The 24,907-nt window shown below is 45.1% G+C and overlaps 1 protein-coding gene across 1 annotated transcript; it reads left to right on the forward strand.

The window, feature by feature from the left end:
* Positions 1-814: 814 nt before the first annotated feature.
* On the forward strand, positions 815-13,115 carry PIM2 (Pim-2 proto-oncogene, serine/threonine kinase). The gene is made up of 6 exons (XM_040324276.1): positions 815-1,012; positions 6,220-6,326; positions 6,414-6,464; positions 8,047-8,410; positions 8,499-8,675; positions 12,470-13,115. The coding sequence occupies exons 1-6, from the start codon at positions 973-975 to the stop codon at positions 12,571-12,573; spliced, it is 843 nt and encodes a 280-aa protein (XP_040180210.1). The 5' UTR covers positions 815-972; the 3' UTR covers positions 12,574-13,115.
* The last annotated feature ends 11,792 nt before the right edge of the window (positions 13,116-24,907 follow it).

The following is a 24,907-nucleotide window of genomic DNA, read 5'->3' on the forward strand; positions in this document are numbered from 1 at the left end:
GTGCAGATCTTTGCGGATCTGCCCCTGCGTGTTTAAGAGATATTTACACTACCCATAGGTAAGTCTTATTATAGGATTACCTATAGGTGACATTCAAAGATGGAAGTTTACTTCCTCTTTAAATGATTTCTTTATTATTTTGACTGTTTATATTTACTATAAAGAGTTATGCAAACCTTATTTCTGTTTTGGATGTGATATGTAATGTTAGGATATATAGCGTTCTGCAGCTCTTTGATACAATACTATTTCATGTTACACACAGACAAGCGCCAGTTCAGCAGCCAACAAATCCTTTATTTGAAGATCTAGAAAAAGTGTGTTTAAACCAAAATAAACAACACATGAATAAAGTGTATAAACGTAGAATAACCACGTACGATGTGTAACACACCCACTCATGCCTGGCTGATGGTAAACATATAGGAAATGTTGATGTCGCTTTCTCCCGCTCTCTTTTCTTGAACACCATTGGTTGTCCTCCTTTTCACATTTGAATATTGTCTCAGATCTCTATCCTGATTGGCAGGGACTCCCTGGCCCTCCACAAACCACTCCCACATCTTCACAGTTACCTGGAACTCTAACTGATATGGTCCTCAGAGAGCTGTCAGAGCAGCAGGCAGAGCACACAGCAGAGCAGAGCACACAGCAGAGCACACAGCAGAGCAGCAGGCAGAGCACACGGCAGAGCACACAGCAGAGCACACAGCAGAGCACACAGCAGAGCAGCAGGCAGAGCACACGGCAGAGCACACAGCAGAGCACACAGCAGAGCACACAGCAGAGCAGCAGGCAGAGCACACGGCAGAGCACACAGCAGAGCACACGGCAGAGCACACAGCAGAGCAGCAGGCAGAGCACACAGCAGAGCACACAGCAGAGCAGCACCCTGCAGAGGATTCCCAGGCACCTACCCAGTGCAGAACATCCCTTGTGTACATCATTGCTTTGGAATCATCTGATCTGGAAATGATCACCAGTTTTCTTGACAGTCTGAACCCTGCTTCAGGTAAGCCCATTTCCATTTTCCTGTCTCCCTTTCCATTTACTGCAATAAGGGATTTTACCCCTGATACATTTAATAAACAAAGTATTATAACAAAAATAAAAAATTCCAATTGGCTAATACCTAAGTACAGAGAATAGGGATTTTTTTTAATAGGTAGCACTGAGGCAGTGAATCTGAAGGAAAGGTTCAGCTTTACTGCCTCAGTGCTACTTATTAAAAAAAATCCCTATTCTCTGTATTTAGGTATTAGCCATTTGGAACATTTTTTATTTTTTTTGCGTTAATCTGGTGCTGGCACTCCTATGACAGCGTGGCTGTAGCCAAATAATGGGGAGCTATCTGTAGTTTTCATACCACCAGCCTGGGTATTGCTGCTGTCACCCACTGCAGAGGGTTCCTCTGTCTGTCATAGAAAACTACAGTGCCCATCATCCCAGGTACTGCTCCTGTCTTCTCTATAATGGGGAGCCCCCTGCATGTCACACCATTCTGCAACCTACCCAAGTATTGCTGCTGTCACCCACTGCAGAGGGTTTCTCCGCCTGACACAGAACACTACAGTGCCCATCATACCAGGCATTGCTTCTTAATTGTGTATATGCAGCAGAAGTCAACGGCATAAGGAAATGTGTCTGACCACCTCTTCAGTCACATGCAATAGTTATAATAATGACAATATTATTATTATTTTCTAATACCAAATTATAATATTGTATTATGTTATTGTATGATATATGCAATTATATATATATATATATATATATATATATATTGCAATTTTTAAGCATTATTAAGCCCTTAGGGGCAGATCCACGTACCTTTGCACTGGGCGCAGCGTATCTAAGATACGCTACGCCGCCGTAACTTATCTTTTTTTTTCGAATCCTCAAAGAATTCGCGCCGTAAGTTACGGCGGCATAGTGTATCTCTGGCGGCGTAAGGGCGCGGAATTCAAATGGATGTAATGGGGGCGTGTTTTATGTAAATACGTCGTGACCCGACGTAAACAACGTTATTTTTAACTGCGCATGCGCTGTCCATGGGGGTATCCCAGTGCGCATGCTCGAAATTAAACCGGAACCAGCCAATGCTTACGACAGTGTCGTCATTCTACGCAAATTCCTATTCGCGAACGACTTACGCAAACAATGTAAAAATTTCAAAAAATTGTACCTGGGAATGACGGCCATACTTAACATTGAGTACGCCTCAGAATAGCAGCTTTAACTATACGCCGGAAAAAGCCGAACGCAAACGACGTAAAAACAATGTGCCGGACGTACGTTCGCAGATCGCCGTAACTAGCTAATTTGCATACTCGACGCGGAATTCGACGGAAACGCCACCTAGCGGCCGCCGAAAAATTGCAGCTTAGATCCGACAGCATACTAAGACGTACGCCTGTCGGATCTAGTTGTATCTTGTTTTGTGGATACCAAAACAAAGATACGACGCGCAAAATTTGAAATTACGCGGCGTATCAAGAGATACGCCGGCGTAATTTCTTTGTGGATCTGCCCCTTAGTTTTTAAGGGTTTGTTCTGTTGTAAATGTTATATCAAGCAAAGATATATATAACTACGCTTGCAGTTTCGATATAATATGATAGACAACATAAATAGAGTTGTCAAAGTGAAATGCAGTCTCTTGCAACGTGTGTCTGAAGTGCTCCAAATAAATAGTAAGCGCTGAAGTGCTTCATATAAATTGACGGTGCTCCCCTCTCGTATCCCCACTCACCAGAAACAGTGGACCCTCAGCTTTGCAGTCTGGGGGTCAAACACGCTGTGATCTGATAGAACTCTGGGACTCCTCATTAGGATCTCCAAATAATGAAGGATCTTGGGGGTGATCAAAATAACCACCAGGCTCGATAAAAACAAATAAAATCTCATAGTGAAGTACTGATAAAAAAAAAAACAGTACTTCACTATGAGATTGTATTTGTTTTTATCGAGCCTGGTGGTTATTTCTGGTGAGTGGGCATACAAGAGAGGAGTGTGGCACAAGGCACAATCAATTTATATGAAGCACTTACTATTTATTTGGAGCACTTCAGCACATTGCAAGAGACTGCATTTCACTTTGACAATTCTATTTGTTGTTGTCTATCATATTATATCACAACTGCAAGCGCTGTTATCGATTTTTTTTTTTTTTTTCGGTTTTAGCACCTGCAGGTCTTGATCACATATATTATGATTTTCACATTTGTAACATAGGGCAAGTATTTATTGGTTTAGTGTAAATGGAATATGTCTTGTTGTTTTGGAAGGCTGCTGTCTATAAATTACCGTATTTATCGCGGTATAACGCACTCCCATGTATACCGCGCACCCCTAAAGTAGCCCCGAATCCTGTGGAAATTTTTTTTTTTTGTACTTACAGTTTTGGTGTCTTGCGCGGCGTCCATCGGCGGCCTCATCGGGTTCATCTGCTGCTTCGGGTGTCCTCTTCGTCAGGTCCGGCGTCCTTCTGCGGCTTCGGGTGTCCTCTTCGTCGGGTCCGGGGTCTGTCTGCGGCTTCGGGTGTCCTCTTTGTCGGGTCCGGCGTCCGTCTGCGGCTTCGGGTGTCCTCTTTGTCGGGTCCGGCGTCCGTCTGCGGCTTCGGGTGTCCTCTTCGTCGGGTCCGGGGTCCGTCTGCGGCTTCGGGTGTCCTCTTCGTCGGGTCCGGGGTCCGTCTGCGGCTTCAGGTGTCCTCTTCGTCGGGTCAGGCGTCCTTCTGCGGCGTCCTCCCCGCTCGTTTCCCGCGCCGAGTTTGAATACTGTGCCGACATATACAGATCGCAGTACACTCGTGTATTGTCGGGCAGGCTCGGCAACTCTTGCGCTGACGTCCTGTACGTCCAGGACGTGAGCGCGGAAGGAGCCGAGACTGGCTGACTATACCCGAGTGTACTGCGCAGTTTTCAAACTCGGCACGGGTATCGGCGTATACCGCGCACCCACGATTTTGCCCTGATTTTCAGGGCAAAAAAGTGCGCGGTATACGCCGATAAATACAGTAAATAGTTTGAATGATCAAACCTGATGAATAAGGCGTCTTCTCATTTTGTGGAATAATATTATTATTATTATTAGGGATAGTGTATATTATGAGCGTTTGCGATCAGGTCGGTTTGAGATCAGATTGTGCGTTGTTTTAATCCCTCCTAATATGAATGTACAGAGAATGAATGGCACGTGTTAACCGCATCTTTAATGCATCACACGCTCATGTTCTAAAGTCCCTGTTTCTATTTTTATCATCATTATTACTGTTGTTGTTTACTATTGTTATTATTATACTTCTATCTTTTTTACTATTATCATTTACTAAAACCATATCATTAGGAAATAGGATATTTCCTTGGCACATGTACTATACTAGCACCAGAAGTTCTTAGTCACGGGGCAGTGTTCTGGGTGTTGGTGGCTGAGTAATTGGGTACACTGGGATATGTGTGAAGCCTACGTGTTTCATGGGTGATCACATGTTGGAACTTGTGAGATTTGGGCAGAGTTCCCTATGAACGTGGCTTCAATAGATTTGTTTTTAGGAAATAGGGTCCATTTATGCTTCAATTTAATGCATAAGTTGCAAAGTGCTGAAAAGCATGCATCCAACAAGCATAATAACAATTGCACCTGTTCCCATCTCAGCACTGCAGTGTGCTTTGAAAAGTACATCATGCCTCTTTTTAATGCAATTGTGTTGGGAGGTCAATAGAAGTTGAATACTATGGGGCAGATCCACAAAGATCTGCCCCGGCGCAGCGTATCTGAGATACGCTCCGCCGCCGTAACTTACTTTTTTTTGTTTGAATCCTGGAAGAATTTGCGCCGTAAGTTACGGCGGCGTAGTGTATCTCTCGCGGCGTAACGACGCCTAATTGAAATCGGCGAGTAGGGGGGGCATGTTTCATTTAAATGAAGCGCGTCCCCGCGCCGAACGAACTGCGCATGCGCCGTCCCTAAATTTCCCGCCGTGCATTGTGCTAAATGACGTCGCAAGGACGTCATTGTTTTGACGTGGACGTAAATTGCGTCCAGCCCGATTCACGGACGACTTACGCAAACAACATTTTTTTTTTAAATGGTACGCGGGAACGACGGCCATACTTAACATTGAGTACGCCACCAAATAGCAGGTTTAACTATACACCGAAAAAAGCTGACTAGAGACGACGTAAAAGAATGCGACGTACGTTCGTGGATCGTCGGAAATAGCTAATTTGCATACTCGACGCGGAAAACGAGGGGAACGCCACCCAGCGGACGCCGAAGAATTGCATCTTAGATCCGAAGGCGTACGAAGACGTACGCCTGTCGGATCTAACCCAGATGCCGTCGTATCTTGTTTTGAGGATTCAAAACAAAGATACGACGCGGGAAATTTGAAAGTACGCCGGCGTATCAGTAGATACGCCGGCGTACTCTCTTTGTGGATCTGCCCCTAAGGGGGTTATTTACGAAAGGCAATTCCACTTTGCACTAAGTGCAACCTACAAGTGTAAAGTGCACTTGGAAGTGCAGTCTCTGTAGATCTGTAGATCTGAGGGGGACATGCAAGGAATATAAAAAACAGCATTTTAGCTTGCACATGATTGGATGATAAAATCAGCAGAGCTTCCCTTCATTTCAGATCTTCCCCTCAGATTTACAGCGACTTCACATCCAAGTGCACTTTCAGTGCAATTTCAAGGGCACTTTGCACTTGTAGACCCCCTATATATAGAATGCTTTTTGATGCATTGGTAACCAGTATTAACAAGCTGTTAACGCTATCCGCTGGAAAATGCACTGAAAACATGCAAAAAAGGAAACTCATGACAATGCACCTAACCAATGCTACAAAAAAATGCAGCAAGAGGAGTGAGACTTAATATTGGGGGGTTGTTGGAATCTTGGTAAAGGGCACTCTGCAAGAGTGCATGAGAGATATACGAAATTCACAGGGGGATTCAGCCTACCACAAACCCACCCATAAGCAAAACATCAGTATATATGTATCACCCAAATCTATATAGTGAGACATAGGAGGAGTAAGATAATCCACTTTATTGGTAATAATATGTAAAAATCAAAAGGTGGTCATCCGTCAATAATGAAGTGTTCATTCAGGTAGACACTAAATTGCCACAGATCCCTTATAAGAACAAATGTAACCTCAAGTTAGTCCTAAATGATAAAGTATCATTTACTACAGTGTCTTTGCTTTTGTTACAGGGAAAGACCGGGCATCCTTTGATAAATTGTACCAGCTGGGTTCTCTCATGGGGCGTGGTGGATTTGGCACAGTCTACGGGGCGCGAAGACTCACCGATCACGTACAGGTAAATACCACAAGAATACAGAGCCAGCAACTGATCATTGCAGAAAGGCTTGGTTCACAGGCACTGACTGATCTCTTGCTCCCCCAGGTGGCCGTGAAGCATATCTTGAAGAGTCGAGTAGTGGAATGGGCACAGCTGGTAAGATTTCTTTAAAATATTCCATGAAACATTTAGATTTTTTCACAAATGTGTTAGGAAAAATTTGCATACAAACATTGGCTTTTACATAAAACGTGCCAATGGCAATGTGCAGTAGCTCAGAACGGCCAATCAGAAATGAGCTTTCACTAGTCCAGTCGCACTAGACTCCTTGGTCCTAACTGGTTGTTGTGGGTTGATGTAAATCATTATTGTATCAGCTACATCTAAATGCAAAAACTTTTTTTTGTAGGAAATGGTTGAATCTAGGGTTGTACCGATACCAGTATCGGTATTGGGACCGATACCGAGTATTTGCGGGAGTACTTGTACTCCCGCAAATACCCCCGATGCCTAAATAGAATACTTGCCCACCGCCGCCGTATATCGCAAATCCGCTGCTGCCGCGTTAATCACCGTGCGGCGAACATTACAGGCACCTTTAGTTTAAATAGCTGTTATGCCCACCGCGCTGTGTATAGACACTCCCCCTTGGACGGATCTGTCCAATCCCGAGCAAGGGGGAGTGTCCTTTACACGGCGTGGCAGGGAAAACAGCTATTCAAACGAAAGCTGCCTGTAATGTTCGCCGCATGGTGATTAACGCGGCGGCATCATCATTAGGTATAGGGGACATGGCTGCATATATTTGGGGACATGGCTGGATATATGTGGGGGGACATGGCTGCATATGTGGGGGGACATGGCTGCATATGTGGGGGGACATGGCTGCAATATGTGGGGGGACATGGCTGGATATATGTGGGGGGACATGGCTGGATATATGTGGGGGGACATGGCTGGATATATGTGGGGGGACATGGCTGGATATATGGGGGACATGGCTGCATATATGTGGGGGACATGGCTGCATATATGTGGGGGACATGGCTGCATATGTTTGGGGACATGGCTGCATATGTGGGGGGACATGGCTGCATATGTTTGGGGACATGGCTGCATATATGGGGGACATGGCTGCCTATGTGGGGGACATGGCTGCATATATGTGGGGGACATGGCTGCATATGGGGGGACATGGCTGCATTTGTGGGGGGGACATGGCTGCATTTGTGGGGGGGACATGGCTGCATTTGTGGGGGGACATGGCTGCATTTGTGGGGGGGACATGGCTGCATTTGGGGACACATTTAAAAAAAAGTATCAGTATTCGGTATCGGCGAGTACATAAAAAAAAGTATCGGTACTTGTACTCGGTCCTAAAAAAGTGGTATCGGGACAACCCTAGTTAAATCCCCCCTTTCTTTTGGGCTTATGTGACCCATTAGGACTCCTCACTCCCTGCAGATAGACACAATACGAAGTCTGTCCAAAGTGAGGCGAATACCCCTATTACATAGTTGTCCCCATTGGCAGATTCCTGTTCTGGTGGCACCTGAAAAATTGGGATTTTTTCACACTTTCATTCCCAATGACAGTGGCCACCACTTCGATTAGAGAGGGTGAATTTCCCCAGTAATATAGCATTAAAAACACGATAAAGGTCCTGACATTCAGTTTTAATTGGTCAGCTTGTTATATGGGTGGTACTTCATGAAATCGTTCCATTTTTATTCTTTAGGGTAAATTGTCACGCGTGCCCATGGAAGTGTTTCTGATGCTGAAAGTCAAGGGTCACAAGGGCATCATTGAGCTTCTGGATTGGTTTGAAACCCCGGACAGTTTCTTCCTGGTAATGGAGATGCCGGAACACTGTCGGGATCTGTTCGATGTGATCACAGAACAAGGGCACCTGGAGGAAGGGATTGCACGAGGCCTGTTCCGGCAGGTGGTGGAGGCGGTACGGCACTGCCACAACCATGGCATCACACACCGTGATATCAAAGATGAGAACCTATTACTCAACACTCACACAGGAGAACTCAAACTCATCGACTTTGGCTCCGGAGCTGTGCTGCAGGATTCCTTCTACACTGATTTTGATGGTAAGTTATTCTTTTTAAGCTGCAAATCCTTTTTGTACCTCAAAAAATTGTATTCTTCAATCTAAAGAGAGAATTTTGATTTCTGCAGGAACCAGAGTATACAGCCCTCCAGAATGGGTGGCTTTCCGGAAATATAAGGCCGTGCCAGCGGCAGTCTGGTCTCTGGGCATCCTGCTGTTCGATATGGTCTGCGGTGACATCCCCTTCGAAAGAGACCAGGAAATTCTACAAGCGCAGCTAAACTTTAGGACCAAAGTGACCCCAGGTTAGACAGGCACAAGGTGTTAATGCACATTGGGTTATGGTTCTAAATCTGCAGACCAACGTGGCATAGTCTGGGAATATCATTGTTAATTAAAAATAATATTTAAAAAGTGTGGGCTAGATTCAGGTAGATTTGCCTATTGTTACGGCGGCGCAGAGTATCGTATTTACGCTGCGTCGCCATAAGTTAGAGAGGCAAGTGCTGTATTCACAAAGCACTTGCCTCCTAACTTACGGCGGCATAGCGTAAATAGGGGTGGCGGAAGCGCGCCCAATTCAAATGAGGATGAGGGGGCGTGTTTTATTTAAATTAATGTTGACCCCGCGTATTTTACGCATGCACCGTTCGTGAAAGAATCCCAGTGCGCATGCTCGAAATTCCGCCGCAAATCGTCATTGCTTTCGACGTGAACGTAAATGACGTCCAGCCCTATTCGCGAACGACTTACGCAAACGACGTAAAAAATTCAAAATTCGAAGCGGGAACGACGTCCATACTTAACATTGGCTGCGCCTCCTAATAGCAGGAGTAACCTTACGCCGAAAAAGCCTAACGTAAACGACGTAACAAAATTGCGCCGGGCGTACGTACTTTTGTGAATCGGCGTATCTAGGTCATTTGCATATTCTACGCCGAAAACAACAAAAGCGCCCCTAGCGGCCAGCGTAAAATTGCACACAATTATACGCCGCCGTATTCAAGTTACGTCGGCGGAGGAAGCCTATTTTTTCAACGTACTCGCCTTTGAGAATCGGCGTAAAGATACGACGGCGCAGATTTGAAATTACGGCGGCGTATCTGGAGATACGCCGCCGTAACTTGTTGCTGAATCTAGCCCTGTGTTTTTATCAAAGGCCTTTGTACGTTGAGCCAGCTGAGCCAACATTCACTCTGTAAAGCCTTGTACACATGATCGGATATCTGATGGAATCGAATCCGATGGACTTTTTCGTCAGATATCCGATGAAGCTGACTTTCATCAGTCTTGCCTACACACCATCAGTCAAAAATCCGACCGTGCCAAAAAACGGTGACGTAAAACACTACGACGTGCTGAGAAAAATGAAGTTCAATGCTTCCGAGCATGCGTCGACTTGATTTTGAGCATGCGTGGATTTTTGACCGATGGACTTCCACATAGACGATCGTTTTTTTTCTAAAGTTTTTTTTATCCATAGGAAAAATTTAATTAAGGTTCTTCTTTTTTTTTTCACCGATGAAAACAGTCTATCGGTCTGTTTTCATCGGACAAACCGATTGTGTGTACAGGGCTTAAGTGTAATAAATGGAATGTTGTGTTTTGTATTACTCTTTTTGTTTATTATGTTAGGGACTAAAGACATGCATATTTGTTTTTTCTATTTTAGTCAAATATTATAATAAATATTGCATGTGAAGTGTTGGCAAGTGGTTAGTGAACTGAGGCAGGTGGTGGCATAGGCTCATTTAGCATGTTACTACTACTCTGGTTACTTACCCTGCTGGACAAAAAAAAATAGTTTACAAGCCCCAGTAGCTTAAAGGAACACTAAAGGCAAACTTTTATTTTTTTTTAAATAACAAACATGTTATACTTACCTCCACTGTGCAGCTCGTTTTGCACCCTGACTTCTGGGGTCCCTCGGCGGCTGTCTCGACTCCTCCTCGCAAAAGCTTCTCGCGAGCTCGCATAGTGGAAAGCTTTTGCGAGCGCGCTCCCGTGATACAGCGGCGGGCATAGCCGCTGACTGCATCACTCGGCCCCGTCCCCCGGCGTGCCGCGTCATCCGCTGTGATTGACAGCAGCGCCAGCCAATGGTTGCGCTGCTATCAATCGGTCCAGCCTAGCCAATCAACGGCCAGGCTGGGAACCGAAGAGGATCACGTTTTTTCACCTTAATGCATAGGATGTATTAAGGTGAAAAAACATTTACCTCTACAACCCCTTTAAGGTTAAAGTAGAACTTCAGTAGACAGAAAAAATAACTAAATAAATATATATATATATAGTTCTATTAAAGTGATTGTAAAGGATCAAGTTTTTTTTTTTACCTTCATACATTCTACGCATGAACGTAAAAAACCTTCAGTGTGCAGCAGCCCCCTAATACTAACCTGAGCTCCATCGCAATCCAACAATGTGCACTAGAGCCTCAGCTCTCTGGGGACTCTCCCTCCTCATTGGCTGAGACAGCAGTGAGAGCCATTGGCTCCTGCTGCTGTTCATCACAGCCATTGAGCCAATGAGGATAAAGAAAGGGGGTGGGGCCGAGCCACGGCTCTGTTTGTGAATATACACGCAGAGCAGCGGCTCAGGAGCGAGCCTGCTTGGGTGCCCCCAGAGCTACCAGCTTGACAGGCACTCGAGAGGAGGGAGGGGCCAAGAGCACCGGAGGAGGACCTGAGGAGAGGAGGATTTTGGCTGCTCTGTGCAAAACCACTGCACGGAGCAGGTAAGTATCACGTTTGTTATTTAATTTTTTTAAATTGCCTTTAAAATCTCATTAAGATAAAGGAAAATTATTCTGTAATGTTCTGAACCAAAGAGGTGGCTTGGCTCTTTAATATTAAAAAAATGGGAAGGTCCCCCAGTGGGGTTTTTTAGCGGCATGATGTTCTCAATAAGAGTGGTTGGATGATATTGAAGTTAAAATCTTTACTTGGTTTCAACATTGAATTACAATAAAATGTACAACATGGTTGGAGCATTTGTAAAATAATGTAGATAATATACATATAGTACACTCTGATTATACATGAAAATAAAAATAACAGTGGCAAAAATCAACAACAATACAATACACGTTACATCATGATTCAATTGTTTCCATATGAGTACCCCGACGCGTTTCGACCTAAACTGTCACGGTCTTCTTCAGGGGAATTATACTCACTCAAGGGTTAATGAATGGAGGGAGCTGTCCCAGGATCCTTGTGATCCTGGGACAGCTCCCTCCATACATACATTAGGATGGAGCCTATGTGTCTTCCGGTCGTCTCCTCCCCCCTATGGTCCACACTTGTGACTCCTTGTAAGCCCGGTTTGGTGGGTTCCCATCAAGCGGAACGGGTGTTTCTCTTGCTATGGGGGTCTTCGGATCATTTTTACTTCTCAGCAACCATCTCTGATTACATATTAATTCATTAACCCTTGAGTGAGTACAATTCCCCTGAAGAAGACCGTGACAGTTTAGGTCGAAACGCGTCGGGGTACTCATATGGAAACAATTGAATCATGATGTAACGTGTATTGTATTGTTGTTGATTTTTGCCACTGTTATTTTTATTTTCATGTATAATCAGAGTGTACTATATGTATATTATCTACATTATTTTACAAATGCTCCAACCATGTTGTACATTTTATTGTAATTCAATGTTGAAACCAGGTAAAGATTTTAACTTCAATATCATCCAACCACTCTTATTGAGAACATCATGCCGCTAAAAAACCCTACTGGGGGACCTTCCCATTTTTGTTTTTGCATTTTCGGGGTGCGCGGCACACGGACTCCATATATGCGTTTTTCCTTGGCTCTTTAATATTAAAGAACAAATCATTGTGACTAACTATTAGTAGCTATAACATATTACTGCCTGCCCGCTATATTCATATAGGACTGTATAAAGATTGTTCTCTCTAGAAAACCTATAGTACTCTGTGACGCCAGTATCATGGTTGCAGCTTTTATTAAATGTTTTTATATAAAAAAAGTAAAAGAAATTAAAATAGGCTGCAACATTACATAAATATCTTTGTATGCTGGTCCCAGGGAAGCCATATTTAAAATGTCTCCTTTTCCATCTCTTTTCAGAATGTGAAAAATTAATCCGATGGTGTTTATCCACATGCCCTTCAGACCGCCCCTCGCTTGAACAGATAGTCCAGCATCCGTGGATGAAAGAAGACCGCACGTAATGTCAAAACAGAAGGCCAGAGAATTGAAACACACTACAGAGACTGTTTCGCTATTGTGCGCGGCCTCTAGGGGGCACCACTCAATGGAAATGGTGTTATGCCCTCATATTGCTGCAACTAGCAGTAATGTTTTAGGTGTGATGGGTAATACTATTAGCTGGAGTGACTCATGTATCATGAGCAGGAAGTCCTGAATATGGCACTAACAGTGCGCGTTACACCTAGCTGTGACTCATAGCCTGTATCAACTCAGGGAAAGTAGGTGTGTTGGGTAACCTGGTTTTACAGGACGGTCTTCCTAAGAAACAGAGGATTGCCAAAACAATCATTGCGACTTGCAGAAGTCCTTAACTATAGGCGACGGGCTTTAAAGGGAATGTTTATGAGCCCTTTAAACTCCATCTTGAATTCAAAACTGTCTGCAATAGACTGCTAGCTTTATTGCAACATTGTGGAAGTGACTGGAGAAGAAACCCCCTATGGGGAAACCTAAAGCCGCGTACACACGGTCGGAATTTCCGATGGAAAAAGTCTGATGTGAGCTTTTCATCGGATATTCCGAACGTGTGTATGCCCCATCTGGCTTTTTCCGACGGACTTAGATAGAGAGCAGGTTCTCTATTTTTCAGTCGGAAATTCCGAGTTTTGCGCGCTCAAAAGTCAGATCGTGTGTACGCGGCATTACACCTGATGTTTAACTCCTCTGATCCCATGCAAAGAAGTTGGGTGGGGTTGATCTTTAAAACAGTATTAAACCCAAAACTAAATATATTTTTATATACAGGTATATATATATGTGTGTGTGTGTGTGTGTATGTATGTATATATATATATATATATATATATATATATATATATATATATATATAATACATTGCAGCTGACCAGTCATTCGATGGTGGTGGCTGCATTTGTTTTATTTATTTTTTGCCATTCTTCCCTCTGTTTTCACCTGGTGATCTGGCCAGTAACACACCTTTATTTGAACAGAAAAAAGCAAGGGTGGGACTTTAAATGACTAGACTAGATACCTGCCATATTCATTTGTTCTGTGTTTTCTCCTGGGATACATGCTTCATTTAAAGTCCCACCCTTGCTTTTTTCTGTTCAAATTATCGGGGATGGAGGTACTCAGCTGATACCCGGCGCCTCATTTAAAGTCCCAACCTCTTTAGTTTTTCCATATTCACACCTCCTTTATTAGGGTGCCCCCACTCTGGACGAAGGAGCACAGGGGGCACCTTTGGACATCAACATTGTCATTCTGGGGGAGTGCTAGTTGTACTGGAAGATTAATATATACTCAAAAACTGAAGCCAAGCGCCAAATACCACTTTATCAGCAGTTCCAGTTTTGTTCCTTTTGAGATAAAGGTTTTACATAAATAAAATTGATCGTTGTAAGTACCCCTGCCAGTCATATATGGTTTGGCTCATCACTGTAATGGATACATCTGTAAGGGCTCTTTCACACGGGCGGACCGTATGTCCGCTTTTTCATCCATCTGTTTACAGATGAAAAAGAGACATACATTGATCCCAATGAGATTGCGCGTGTGGGCGGATGAACATCCGCTGACACCCAATCTCATCCGGGTCCGCAATCCTCCGATTCTGCAGACGGAGGAAAACTCGATTTTTCCATCCATCTGCGGATCGGGTGAACACGGACAGACGGTCCGCGTTCATCCGATCCCCCCATAGGGGAGAGCGGAGATCTGACAGGGTGGTCCCTGCACAGTGTGCCCTGTCATCCGCCGGCTCAGCGGAGCAAACACCGCTGAGCAAGCAGAGGTTCACGGGGCAGATCATCACGGATCCGTCCCGTGTGAAAGAGACTCACTGGATGGATTACTAGGTACAAATAGAAAAAAAAAAGCCAAAATAAAAACGAACGCAGCCACCACATCTAAAGCCTCGTACACACAATAGGAATTGTGTGATGACAGGCTGCTCCCGAAAAATCTGACCATTTGTATGCTCTATCGGACAATTGTTGTCGGATTTTCCGCGGTCAAATGTTGGATGGCACGCTTTAAAATTTTGTAGCAACAACGGCCTGGTGTCGGATTTTCCGATCGCGTGTACACAATGCTCACCAAACACAACAATAGCAGAAGGTGCCCAAAGGGTGGCGTTAAAGAGCTGAAAAAACACGTTGTTTTGTGTTTGTTGGTCGACAATTGTGTGCGGTTTGTATGCAAGACAAATTCCTGGCCAACACCCTTCGGACAAAAGTCCTACACTTTGTCCGCGGAAAATCCGATCGTGTGTACCAGGCTTAAGATTTGGTAAGCTGCAATATAAATGTTTGCTTTTGGGTTTAATACTGTTTTAAGTAAACCCCAATGGGGCTTGAGTGATAAGTGCACTGAAGATGCTGAAGTTGGACCCTGTGACCATCAGCTTGAGTGATAAGTGCACTGAAGATGCTGAAGTTGGACCCTGTGGCCATCGGCTTGAGTGATAAGTGCACTGAAGATGCTGAAGTTGGACCCCGTGGCCATCAGGCCCAAACTCTTGGGTTGGTCAAGTCTGTTATCCCAAATGAGTTGGTTGAATATGGGTAATGGCTGGGTCTTTAAAACCTCATGATTGGAAATTGTCATTACACGTAAACGTAATATTTTGGTATAGGTGGGGCTTAGTGGGTTGAATCAGACCTGGCTTCCTTTATGTCTTAAAATCTCCATCAAGAGGTCCTGCCTTAATTTCTAACTCAGTTCCTGTCCACGTGGTCGTTTTGGGTGCTCTCACCCACCATTGTATGCCCCACTCCCACTTTTCTTACTTACATTCTCCTTAATTAAAAAAAAGATCCAGCAGGTAGACCGGGAAGCCCTCCTAATACTTACAGAGATCTCACCAATGAGAAAAACAAAATAAACCATTGGGTGATTGAACGTCTCCACCATCAACAATCTACCACACTGAAATATTAGATCTTGGAGAAGTGAGTGGCCCTTTAAATAGTCTGCGTGGCAGAATTTTCCATCCTCTTTCTGAGAGGTATAAAATCCCCTATGCTTCTATGGGGACAGTAAATACTTGTGTATTCATTCATTACCGTGTACAGTTTTCCATATGTTTTAATGTGAAATAAAATGTGTAAATATGTTTTATAAAATCTATTTAATAAATTGCCGAGAGGCGTGAGTTTTTTTTACAAAAATATGATGTCAGTGTTTTTAATAATAAAAGAATTGCCAGCCCGTCGGAGAGAAAAGCCCAAGCCAAATAGCCAAATAGCTGTTGCCTAACGAATGAGCCGAAAATAGTTTATTGATCTCTGGTAGTGAAGCTCTGCATGTTGCACTCCTTTCTTTTTTTGGGGGATTTTTGTTTGCCCCATTTTTTTTTTTAATAGATAAACAATGTATTGATCCTACAGGGGATATTGAGAGTCACCCCATCACTAGGACATGCCCAGCAGGGGCACGGACAGCAAGATCTCAGAATAATTAATAGATCCAGGCAGAGACGTAACTAGAAACTTCAGGGGCCCGATGCAAGAAATCACGAAGGCCCCCTCCCCCCCAAAAAAATCATGATTTTGATATATTTTTTTCTAGGGAGGCAGGAACGGCGGTAGTTGAGGGGGGGTGGCAGTGGTGATGTTGAGGGGGTGGCAGTGGTGATAATTGAAGGGGGGTGGTAGCGGTGGTACTTGAGGGGGGGCAACAGTGATGTTGAGGAGGTGGCAGCGGTGGTACTTGGGGGGTGACATCGGTGGTACTTGGGGGGTAGCAGCGGTGGTACGTGGAGGGTGACAGCGGTGGTACGTGGGGGGTGGCAGCGGTGGTACTTGGGGGATGGCAGCGGTGGTACTCGGGGGGTGGCAGCGGTGGTACTCGGGGGGGTGGCAGCGGTGGTACTTGGGGGGTGGCAGCGGTGGTACTTGGGGGGTGGCAGCGGTGGTACTTGGGGGAGTGGCAGCGGTGGTACTTGGAAGGGTGGCAGCGGTGGTACTTAGGGGGTGGCAGCGGTGGTACTCGGGGGGGGATGGCAGCGGTGGTACTCGGGGGGTGGCAGCGGTGGTACTTGGGGGGTGGCAGCGGTGGTACTTGGGGGAGTGGCAGCGGTGGTACTTGGGGGGGTGGCAGCGGTGGTACTTGGGGGGGTGGCAGCGGTGGTACTTGGGGGGTGGCAGCGGTTGTACATAGGGGGTGGCAGCGGTGGTACGTGGGGGGGTGACAACGGTGGTGCCATCCTCTCCCACCACCACCACCTTTACCTCTTACTGATCCCATCCCCCCCCACTGATCTCATCCCTATCCCCCCCCCCCCATCACCTCTGTTGTAGAAGTGATGGGGGTAGGGATGGGATCAGTAAGAAGCAGAGGTGATGGAGGTTTGCACTGCAATCCATCACTTACTTCCGTCACCGTGTCTTTCCTCATGGGGAGAGCACCTCCCCTCCACTCTATGGTGTCAGCTGACTTCATTTTTCAGTGCCCGCCCTGCCTCCCTACAGTCTCTGTCTCTGGATAGACGATGCAGAGTCTCTCTCAGCCAGTGTTCTCTCCGCTCAGCGGGCGAAAGCCCCCCTCCTCGCGGTGGAATGAACAGGCAGGCGGCGCGGCTGCGGCGGGCCTCCCAGTAGTCAGCAAAGCCATATTGACGGCCCCTCGCACTGGCACACGGGTGGGTCCCCCTGAAGTGGCGGATCTGCAGGGCCCAGTCGCAAGTGCGACTGTGGCGACCCCGATAATTCCGCCACTGGATCCAGGTGATGTGGGGAGCTAAAAATATTAAAAAAAAAGTTCAATGTGCCCTTAAAAGTTGTTGTTAGCCCTTACATACAGGTATACCCAGTGCAGGGACTGGCCTCAGGTGATACACAGAGATGAAACCAATCCTCCTACATAAGTTGTACCTGTTTATCGGCAGTCTTTTCTACATCGGTTGAAAGTCCAGAATTTATAAAGATTGTTTGAGCTTTCAGAAAGCAGGGGACAGAGAGCTGAAGTAACACTCTGCGGAGCTCACAGAGAGCTGATGGGAGGGAAGGGACACACCACCTTCACGCAGCACACAGGAACAGATTTCAGGCTGTCACTTTTTTTTCTTGGTGTCAGGAAAACATGTCAGAAGTGACTCATGCCGATACCAAAGGAATGGGGGAGCAGACAGAAATGACACGTAGAGGGGTTATTTACGAAAGGCAACTACAAGTGCAAAGTGCATTTGGAAGAGCAGTCGCTGTAAATCTGAGGGGTAGATGTGAAATGAGGGGAAGCTCTTCTGATTTTACCATCCAATCATGTGCAAGCTAAAATTCTGTTTTTTATTCTCCTTGCATGTCCCCCTCGGATCTACAGCGACTGCACTTCCAAGTGCACTTGTAGGCCCGGATTCAGATAGAGATACGACGATAGAGATACGACAGCGTTTTTTTCTGATACGCAGTCGTATCTCTGAGTTACGTTCGTCGGATCTATGCGCCTGATTCAAAGAATCAGGTTCCGCATAGATCTCCCTAAGATCCGACAGGTGTAAGTGACTTACACCGTCGGATCTTAGGCTGCAATTCCATGCCGGTCGCTAGGTGGCGTTTTGTTTTTTGAACGCAACGAATATGCAAATGAGGAGTTCCGCCGATTCAGAAACGAACGCCCGCCCGTCGCTTTTTTTTTACGTCGCTTGCGTTCGGCTTTTTCCGGCGTATAGTTACCCCTGCTATGTGAGGGGTATCCTATGTTAAGTATGGCCGTCGTTCCCGCGCCGAGTTTTGAATTTTTACGTCGTTTGCGTATGTCGATTCAGAATAGAGCTGGACGCAAGTTACGCTCACGCCGAAACCAATGATGTCCTAGCGACGTCATTTGGAGCAATGCACGCTGGGAAAAATCGCGGACGGCGCATGCGCTGTTGGATCGGCGCGGGGACGCCGGGGGATTTACGCCGGGGGATTTAGGATACGCCGCCGCAAGTTTTGAGGTAAGTGCTTTCTGAATTAAGCACTAGCCTCAAAAACTTGCGCCGGCGGATCGTAAATCAGATAGGTTAGCGGATCTAAAGATCCGCTAACCTATCTAAATCTAGCTTGTAGTTTGCACTTGTAGTGCAAAGTGGAGTTTCCTTTTGTAAATAACCCCCATAGTGCCCTGGATTGAGACAAAGTACACATTATAGAGGGATATGCTTTGTTCATATTTCATGTCTGGGGTTTACAACCACTTTATAAATCTAACTGGGCTTCACCCTTCCCTACTTTCAAATCCTCCATGTTGATTGGTCAGACAACCCATCACATTAAGGCCGGGATGACATTTGTGTGGTACGGTTGCCACTGCAGCACAGGTACTGAAAATGAATGGCACCCCAGCATACAGCCCTCTCTGCTGCACCAAATGGGGAAATCCATTGCAAACCACAACCTCCACCCCACAGCCTGCACTTTATAAATGGGCTACAAAGTGTGGGCTGAGGTATGGAGATTTAAGTTTCATACGGAGAGTGATATTCACTCTCTGTTTTAATATGGGCCACCAAATCTTGATTCTACATAGGCATGAATCTCTTAAGGGGAAATCTTTCCAGTTGCAGAATGGGAGGCAGTAAAACAAGAATATATGAAGGAAGCTGAGACATGCACTCAGTGCCGATCATGACCTCCCTGGGGCCCTAAGCAAAAATGACATGTCACATTAAAGTGTGACCGTTTTTAAAACTTTTTTTCCATTGATACATGTTCCCTGGGGCAAGACCCGGGTTCTCAAATACGTTTTCTAAGGCATACTATAGACACCCAGCAGGTACAATATTTAACTACTTGAGGCCCACGCTATAGCCGAAAGACGGCTTCAGCGCGGACCTGAAAATCCAGGAGGACGTCATTTGACGTCCTCCCCTTTCCTCGTTCCCAGCGCGCGCTCCCGAGCGCACAGCGGGGAAATTCTGTGCTGGCCGTGTCCCTTGGACACAGCCAATCACAGATCGCAGAGAACGGCCAATCGGAGTGGCCGTTTGGTAGGCGATCTGTGCGGCCAATGAGAGATGATCTCAAATGTAAACATATGAGATCATCTCTCATTGTCGGCTCTCACAGAGACAGCGTCCTGTCAGGGAGAGAGGAGACCGATCTGTGTCTCTTGTACAAAGGGACACAGATCGGTCACCTCCCCCAGTCAGTCCCCTCCACACACAGTTAGAACACTATTCAGGGTACACATTTAACCCCTTCCTCACCCCCTAGTGTTAACCCATTCAATGCCAGTCACATTTAATACACTAATTAGTACATATTTATAGCACTGATCGCAGTATAAATGTGAATGGTGCCAAAAATGTGTCAAAAGCAATTGTCAGTTAAAGCGACGCAGTGCCGGAAGCTGAAATTTCACCTGGGCAGGAGGGGGGTATATGTGCCCAGTAAGCAAGTGGTTAAAGGAATTTTTCTTTTTTCTTTTTATTTTTTTTATTTAAGCATCATTAAAATCACTGCTCCAGAAAAAATTACCATTTTTAAAACTTTTTTCCATTGATACATGTTCCCTGGGGCAAGACCCGGGTTCTCAAAGACGTTTTACGACAATAACTTGGGCTTTAAAATCAGCACTTTTGAATTCGAACGTTCGAGTCCCATAGACGTCAACGGGGTTCTAAATGTTCTCGCGAACGGTCGGTCCGTTCGAAGGTTCTGGTGCTAACCGAACGGGGGGGGGGGGGGGTGTTCGGCTCATCCCTAATCTTCAGTACCAAGCCCATAGTCTCTGGCCATCTCTTGTTGCATGCTCATGGTATCTGACCATGTCCTATAGCATGCCTATAGTCTCTGCCCTCTCTTGTACCATGTACATAGTCTCTAAGGATCTCCTGTAGCATACCTATAGTCTCTGACCATCTTCAGTACCATGCCCATAGTCTCTGACCATCTCTTGTAGCATGTTCATGGTATCTGACCCATATCATGACTATAGTTTTTGCCCTCTCTTGTAGCATGCACATAGTCTGTGACGTTCTCATGTAGCATGCCTATAATCTCTGACCATCTTCAGTAGCATGCCTATAGTCTCTGAACATCTTCTATAGCATGCCTATAGTCTCTGACCATCTTCTGTAGCATGCCTATAGTCTCTGACCACCTTCTGTAGCATACCTATAGTCTCTGACCATCTTCTGTAGCATGCCTATAGTCTCTGACCATCTTCAGTAGCATGCCTATAGTCTCTGACCACCTTCTGTAGCATGCCTATAGTCTCTGACCATCTTCTGTAGCATGCCTATAGTCTCTGACCACCTTCTGTAGCATACCTATAGTCTCTGACCATCTTCTGTAGCATGCCTATAGTCTCTGACCATCTTCAGTAGCATGCCTATAGTCTCTGACCATCTTCAGTAGCATGCCTATAGTCTCTGACCATCTTCTGTAGCATGCCTATAGTCTCTGACCATCTTTTGTAGCATGCCTATAGTCTCTGACCATCTTCAGTAGCATGCCTATAGCCTCTGACCACCTTCTGTAGCATGCCTATAGTCTCTGACCATCTTCTGTAGCATGCCTATAGTCTCTGACCATCTTCTGTAGCATGCCTATAGTCTCTGACCATCTTCTGTAGCATGCCTATAGTCTCTAACCATCTTCTGTAGCATGCCTATAGTCTCTGACCATCTTCTGTAGCATGCCTATAGTCTCTGACCATCTTCTGTAGCATGCCTATAGTCTCTGACCATCTTCTGTAGCATGCCTATAGTCTCTGACCATCTTCTGTAGCATGCCTATAATCTCTGACCATCTTCAGTAGCATGCCTATAGTCTCTGACCACCTTCTGTAGCATGCCTATAATCTCTGACCCTCTTCTGTAGCATTCCCATAGTCTCTGACCATCTCTTGTTGCACGTCTGCAGTGTCTGACACCTTTATATGGCATTTAGTGAATATTATGTGCGTCCCTTGACATATTTGAGGCCTCTCATATTAAGTATTTTGACCACCAATGCCCTATATTTTGAGAGCTACTGACTTGGAAATAGCATACAGTCAGAGAAAAGGTCAGAAGTCCTGATATGCATGAAAAGTATAATAGGTAGCAGTGGAAGCTTACATATTTTCCCAGTGCAGATTTCCTTTAATCTCAAGGTATGGGCTTGGTCTGATAACCAGGTGCAGCCAGGTAAATACCTGTGCACGTCAGAGACACAGGTGACAGATGTCAAGAGGAAGTTGGTGTTTGATTGTCCCACATCTGCTTCCGTGTATTTTCCAGGATGGGATCTGAGTCACCTTAGCAAATGATGTCAAAGACTAGATAAACATCAGATGCAAATATGCATTGCTTTACCCTCTCATGACCAGGTATATGTTGTTGTGCCTCCCCAGCCAGAAGGCTTCAAAGTGTATGTAAATCCTAACAATAAACTTCTCTTATTTCCTCCATTTTGATCTGTTAATTATACATTTGAAAGCATTTTGTTAGATCTGTTTGATAAAAAAATACCCGTTCATTCTGCTAGAAACCCAAATAGTTGAGAATGTTCTGTGCTCGCTGTCTGTGCTGTTATTAGTTAATACAGTTCCCATTTCTGTCTGGAGACTACAGAACACCTTCCCTCTATGATATAGAGATGTAGGGAAGGGGAGGATGGGAGTCTGTTCTGTAGTCATGACATACTAAATGAAAAAGAGGGGTGTACTGTGCTAATTCAATAATAGTAAAGCGGAAACTGAAAATGTTATACAACACTAATAATAATGGTCAAAGGAAGAGCTGCGCTGTTGTAAGCTAAAATGTGACACTAGTGACAATGAAATGCTAGATAATTGTCAATTAAAATTATGAAACACTGACTGAGTGAACAAAAATTATGGGGCAGATCCACATACATCTGCGCCGGGCGCAGCGTATGTCAGATACGCTACGCCGCTGTAACTTACTTTGAGTTGGTTTGAATCCTCAACGAATTTGCGCCGTAAGTTACGGCGGCATAGTGTATCTCTCGCGGCGTATTAAAATTCGGCGGGTAGGGGGCGTGTTTCATTTAAATGAAGAGCGTCCCCGCGCCGAATGAACTGCGCATTCGCCGTCCCTAAAATTTCCCGGCGTGCATTGCTCTATATGAGCAAGGACGTCATTGGTTTTGACGTGGACGTAAATTACGTCCAGCCCCATTCACGGACGACTTACGCAAACAACGTAAAATTTTCAAAATTATAGGCGGGAACGCCGGCCATACTTAACATTGAGTACGCCACCATATAGCAGCTTTAACTATACGACGGACGCTCGTACGGTTCGTGGATCGTCGGAAATAGCTAATTTGCATACTCGACGCGGAATACGACGGAAACCTCACCTAGCAGCAAAAAGAAAAATTGCATCTAAGATCCGACGGCGTACTAAGGCGTACGCCTGTCGGATATAATACAGATGGCGTTGTATCTTGTTTTGTGGATACCAAAACAAAGATACGACGCGCAAAATCTGAAATTATGCGGCGTATCAAGTGATACGCCGGTGTAATTTCTTTGAGGATCTGCCCCTATATCTGTAAGTAGGTCTATGAAACCTGAAAATTATCAAGTGAATAAATAGCAGTCTGTGTGAACAAACCAAAAAAATACTTAGGAATACCATTAACAATAGCGTCAAAGGTAAAAAAAAGTGAATATATTAAGAAAATACTAATGCAGAGTGTCCATATAAACTTAAATATCCCCAGTGTTCAATGAATCCAATAGTCCAGGAAAAAGTGCTGACAGGATAGTGCCTCCAACAAACAATAACACTGCCGCTTATCAGATGGATGTGATCTCTAATTATAGGAGATCAATATGCGCATATGGTTGATATCCCAGCCTGGGGTCTCTATTGGTAGCATAAATCCCTTAGTGTAGTTCAATATTGCATAGAAGATGTCTCAAACAATGTAGCAATTCAGGATGCACCACATAAAAAAAGGAAGGGACTGGCATAGCGTAAAACCCTTAAAAATTTAATAAGTAACATAAAAATGCACACTTACATCGAAGAAGTGAGATAAGGCATATAAAATACAATTGAGCCGGCCGGCTCTTCGATTCAGCAGCCTGTATCTTCCAGGTCTGGCGCACAACGCGGTGACGTCAGAACGTCGTTCCTCCCAACGTTTCGGCACTAGAGGGACGTGGTCACGGGATATGGGCGGCGTTCTGATTTACCGCTTAAATACATACAATAGATGACACAGCCTCGTTGTGAGTGCCGAGAAGCCGCTATAACGCCATCTTAACTACTGGAAAACAAGAATTAAACCCATATAAAATTAACTGACTCTATGGGCAAAAAATCTCAGGTAGGCAGAGCATACCAATGGCATACTCCAGCCACATAGGTAGTGACGATCCCCATGCAAAAAGTCATGGAAACAGAATAAAATAAAAACGTATGTAAACGGCAAAAATATCTAATATGGGTCATTCACTAGGACCCACACAGATCTAAAGTCCTTATTTGCATAGCACTATAACCTGCCAGTAACATATGCAAACATAAATATATCGATACACAAGGGATCTTACATTAGCATCCAATGGGAATCGGCCAAAAAAAAAAAAAATTAATCTAACTTATGAGAAAATCACAATATTCCACATGATCCTCATATATTAGACACATGGGAAAAAAAATTGCAAGAATTGTCAATAAAGCAATTGACGTCTATATCAATATTCAGACCGAAAGGTGTGTAGCATTTAAGCTTATGCACCCACGCCATCTCTAATTTATACTTTGAACAAGGGAACTCCCCCCTCCAATGGGGGCTATACTTATCTAAGCCTAAAAAGACTGGGGCAGATTCATCAAGGGGATACGACGGCGGATCTCCTGATCCGCCGTCGTATCTCTGAGATCCCACGGTCGGATCTATGCGACTGATTCATAAGAATCAGTTCCGCATAGATCTCCCTTAGATCCGACTGGTGTAAGTGCCTTACACCAGTCGGATCTTAGGCTGCAATCTACCGCCGGCCGCTAGGTGTCGTCGCAGTTTTTTACGCGTCGGATATGCAAATGAGGGGAACCGCCAATTCAAGTCCGGCGGATAGTTACCCCTGCTATATGAGGGGTAGCTAATGTTAAGTATGGCCGTCGTTCCCGCGCCAAGATTCAAATTTTTACGTCGTTTGCGTAAGTCGATTGGGAATACGGATGGTCGGAATTTACGTAGCCGCCGAAAACATTGACGTCCTAGCGACGTCATTTGGAGCATGCGCACTGGCAAATTACGCCGGCGACGCATGCGCAGTTAAATCGGCGCGGGAACGCGCCTGATTTAAATTGTACACTCCCCCTAGCCGCGGAATTTGAATTCCGCCGGGGGAGTTACGATCCGACGGTGCAATTTTCGAGGT

Source organism: Rana temporaria, chromosome 9, assembly GCF_905171775.1.
Source record: "Rana temporaria chromosome 9, aRanTem1.1, whole genome shotgun sequence".
In the NCBI taxonomy this organism is placed as follows: Eukaryota; Metazoa; Chordata; class Amphibia; order Anura; family Ranidae; genus Rana; species Rana temporaria.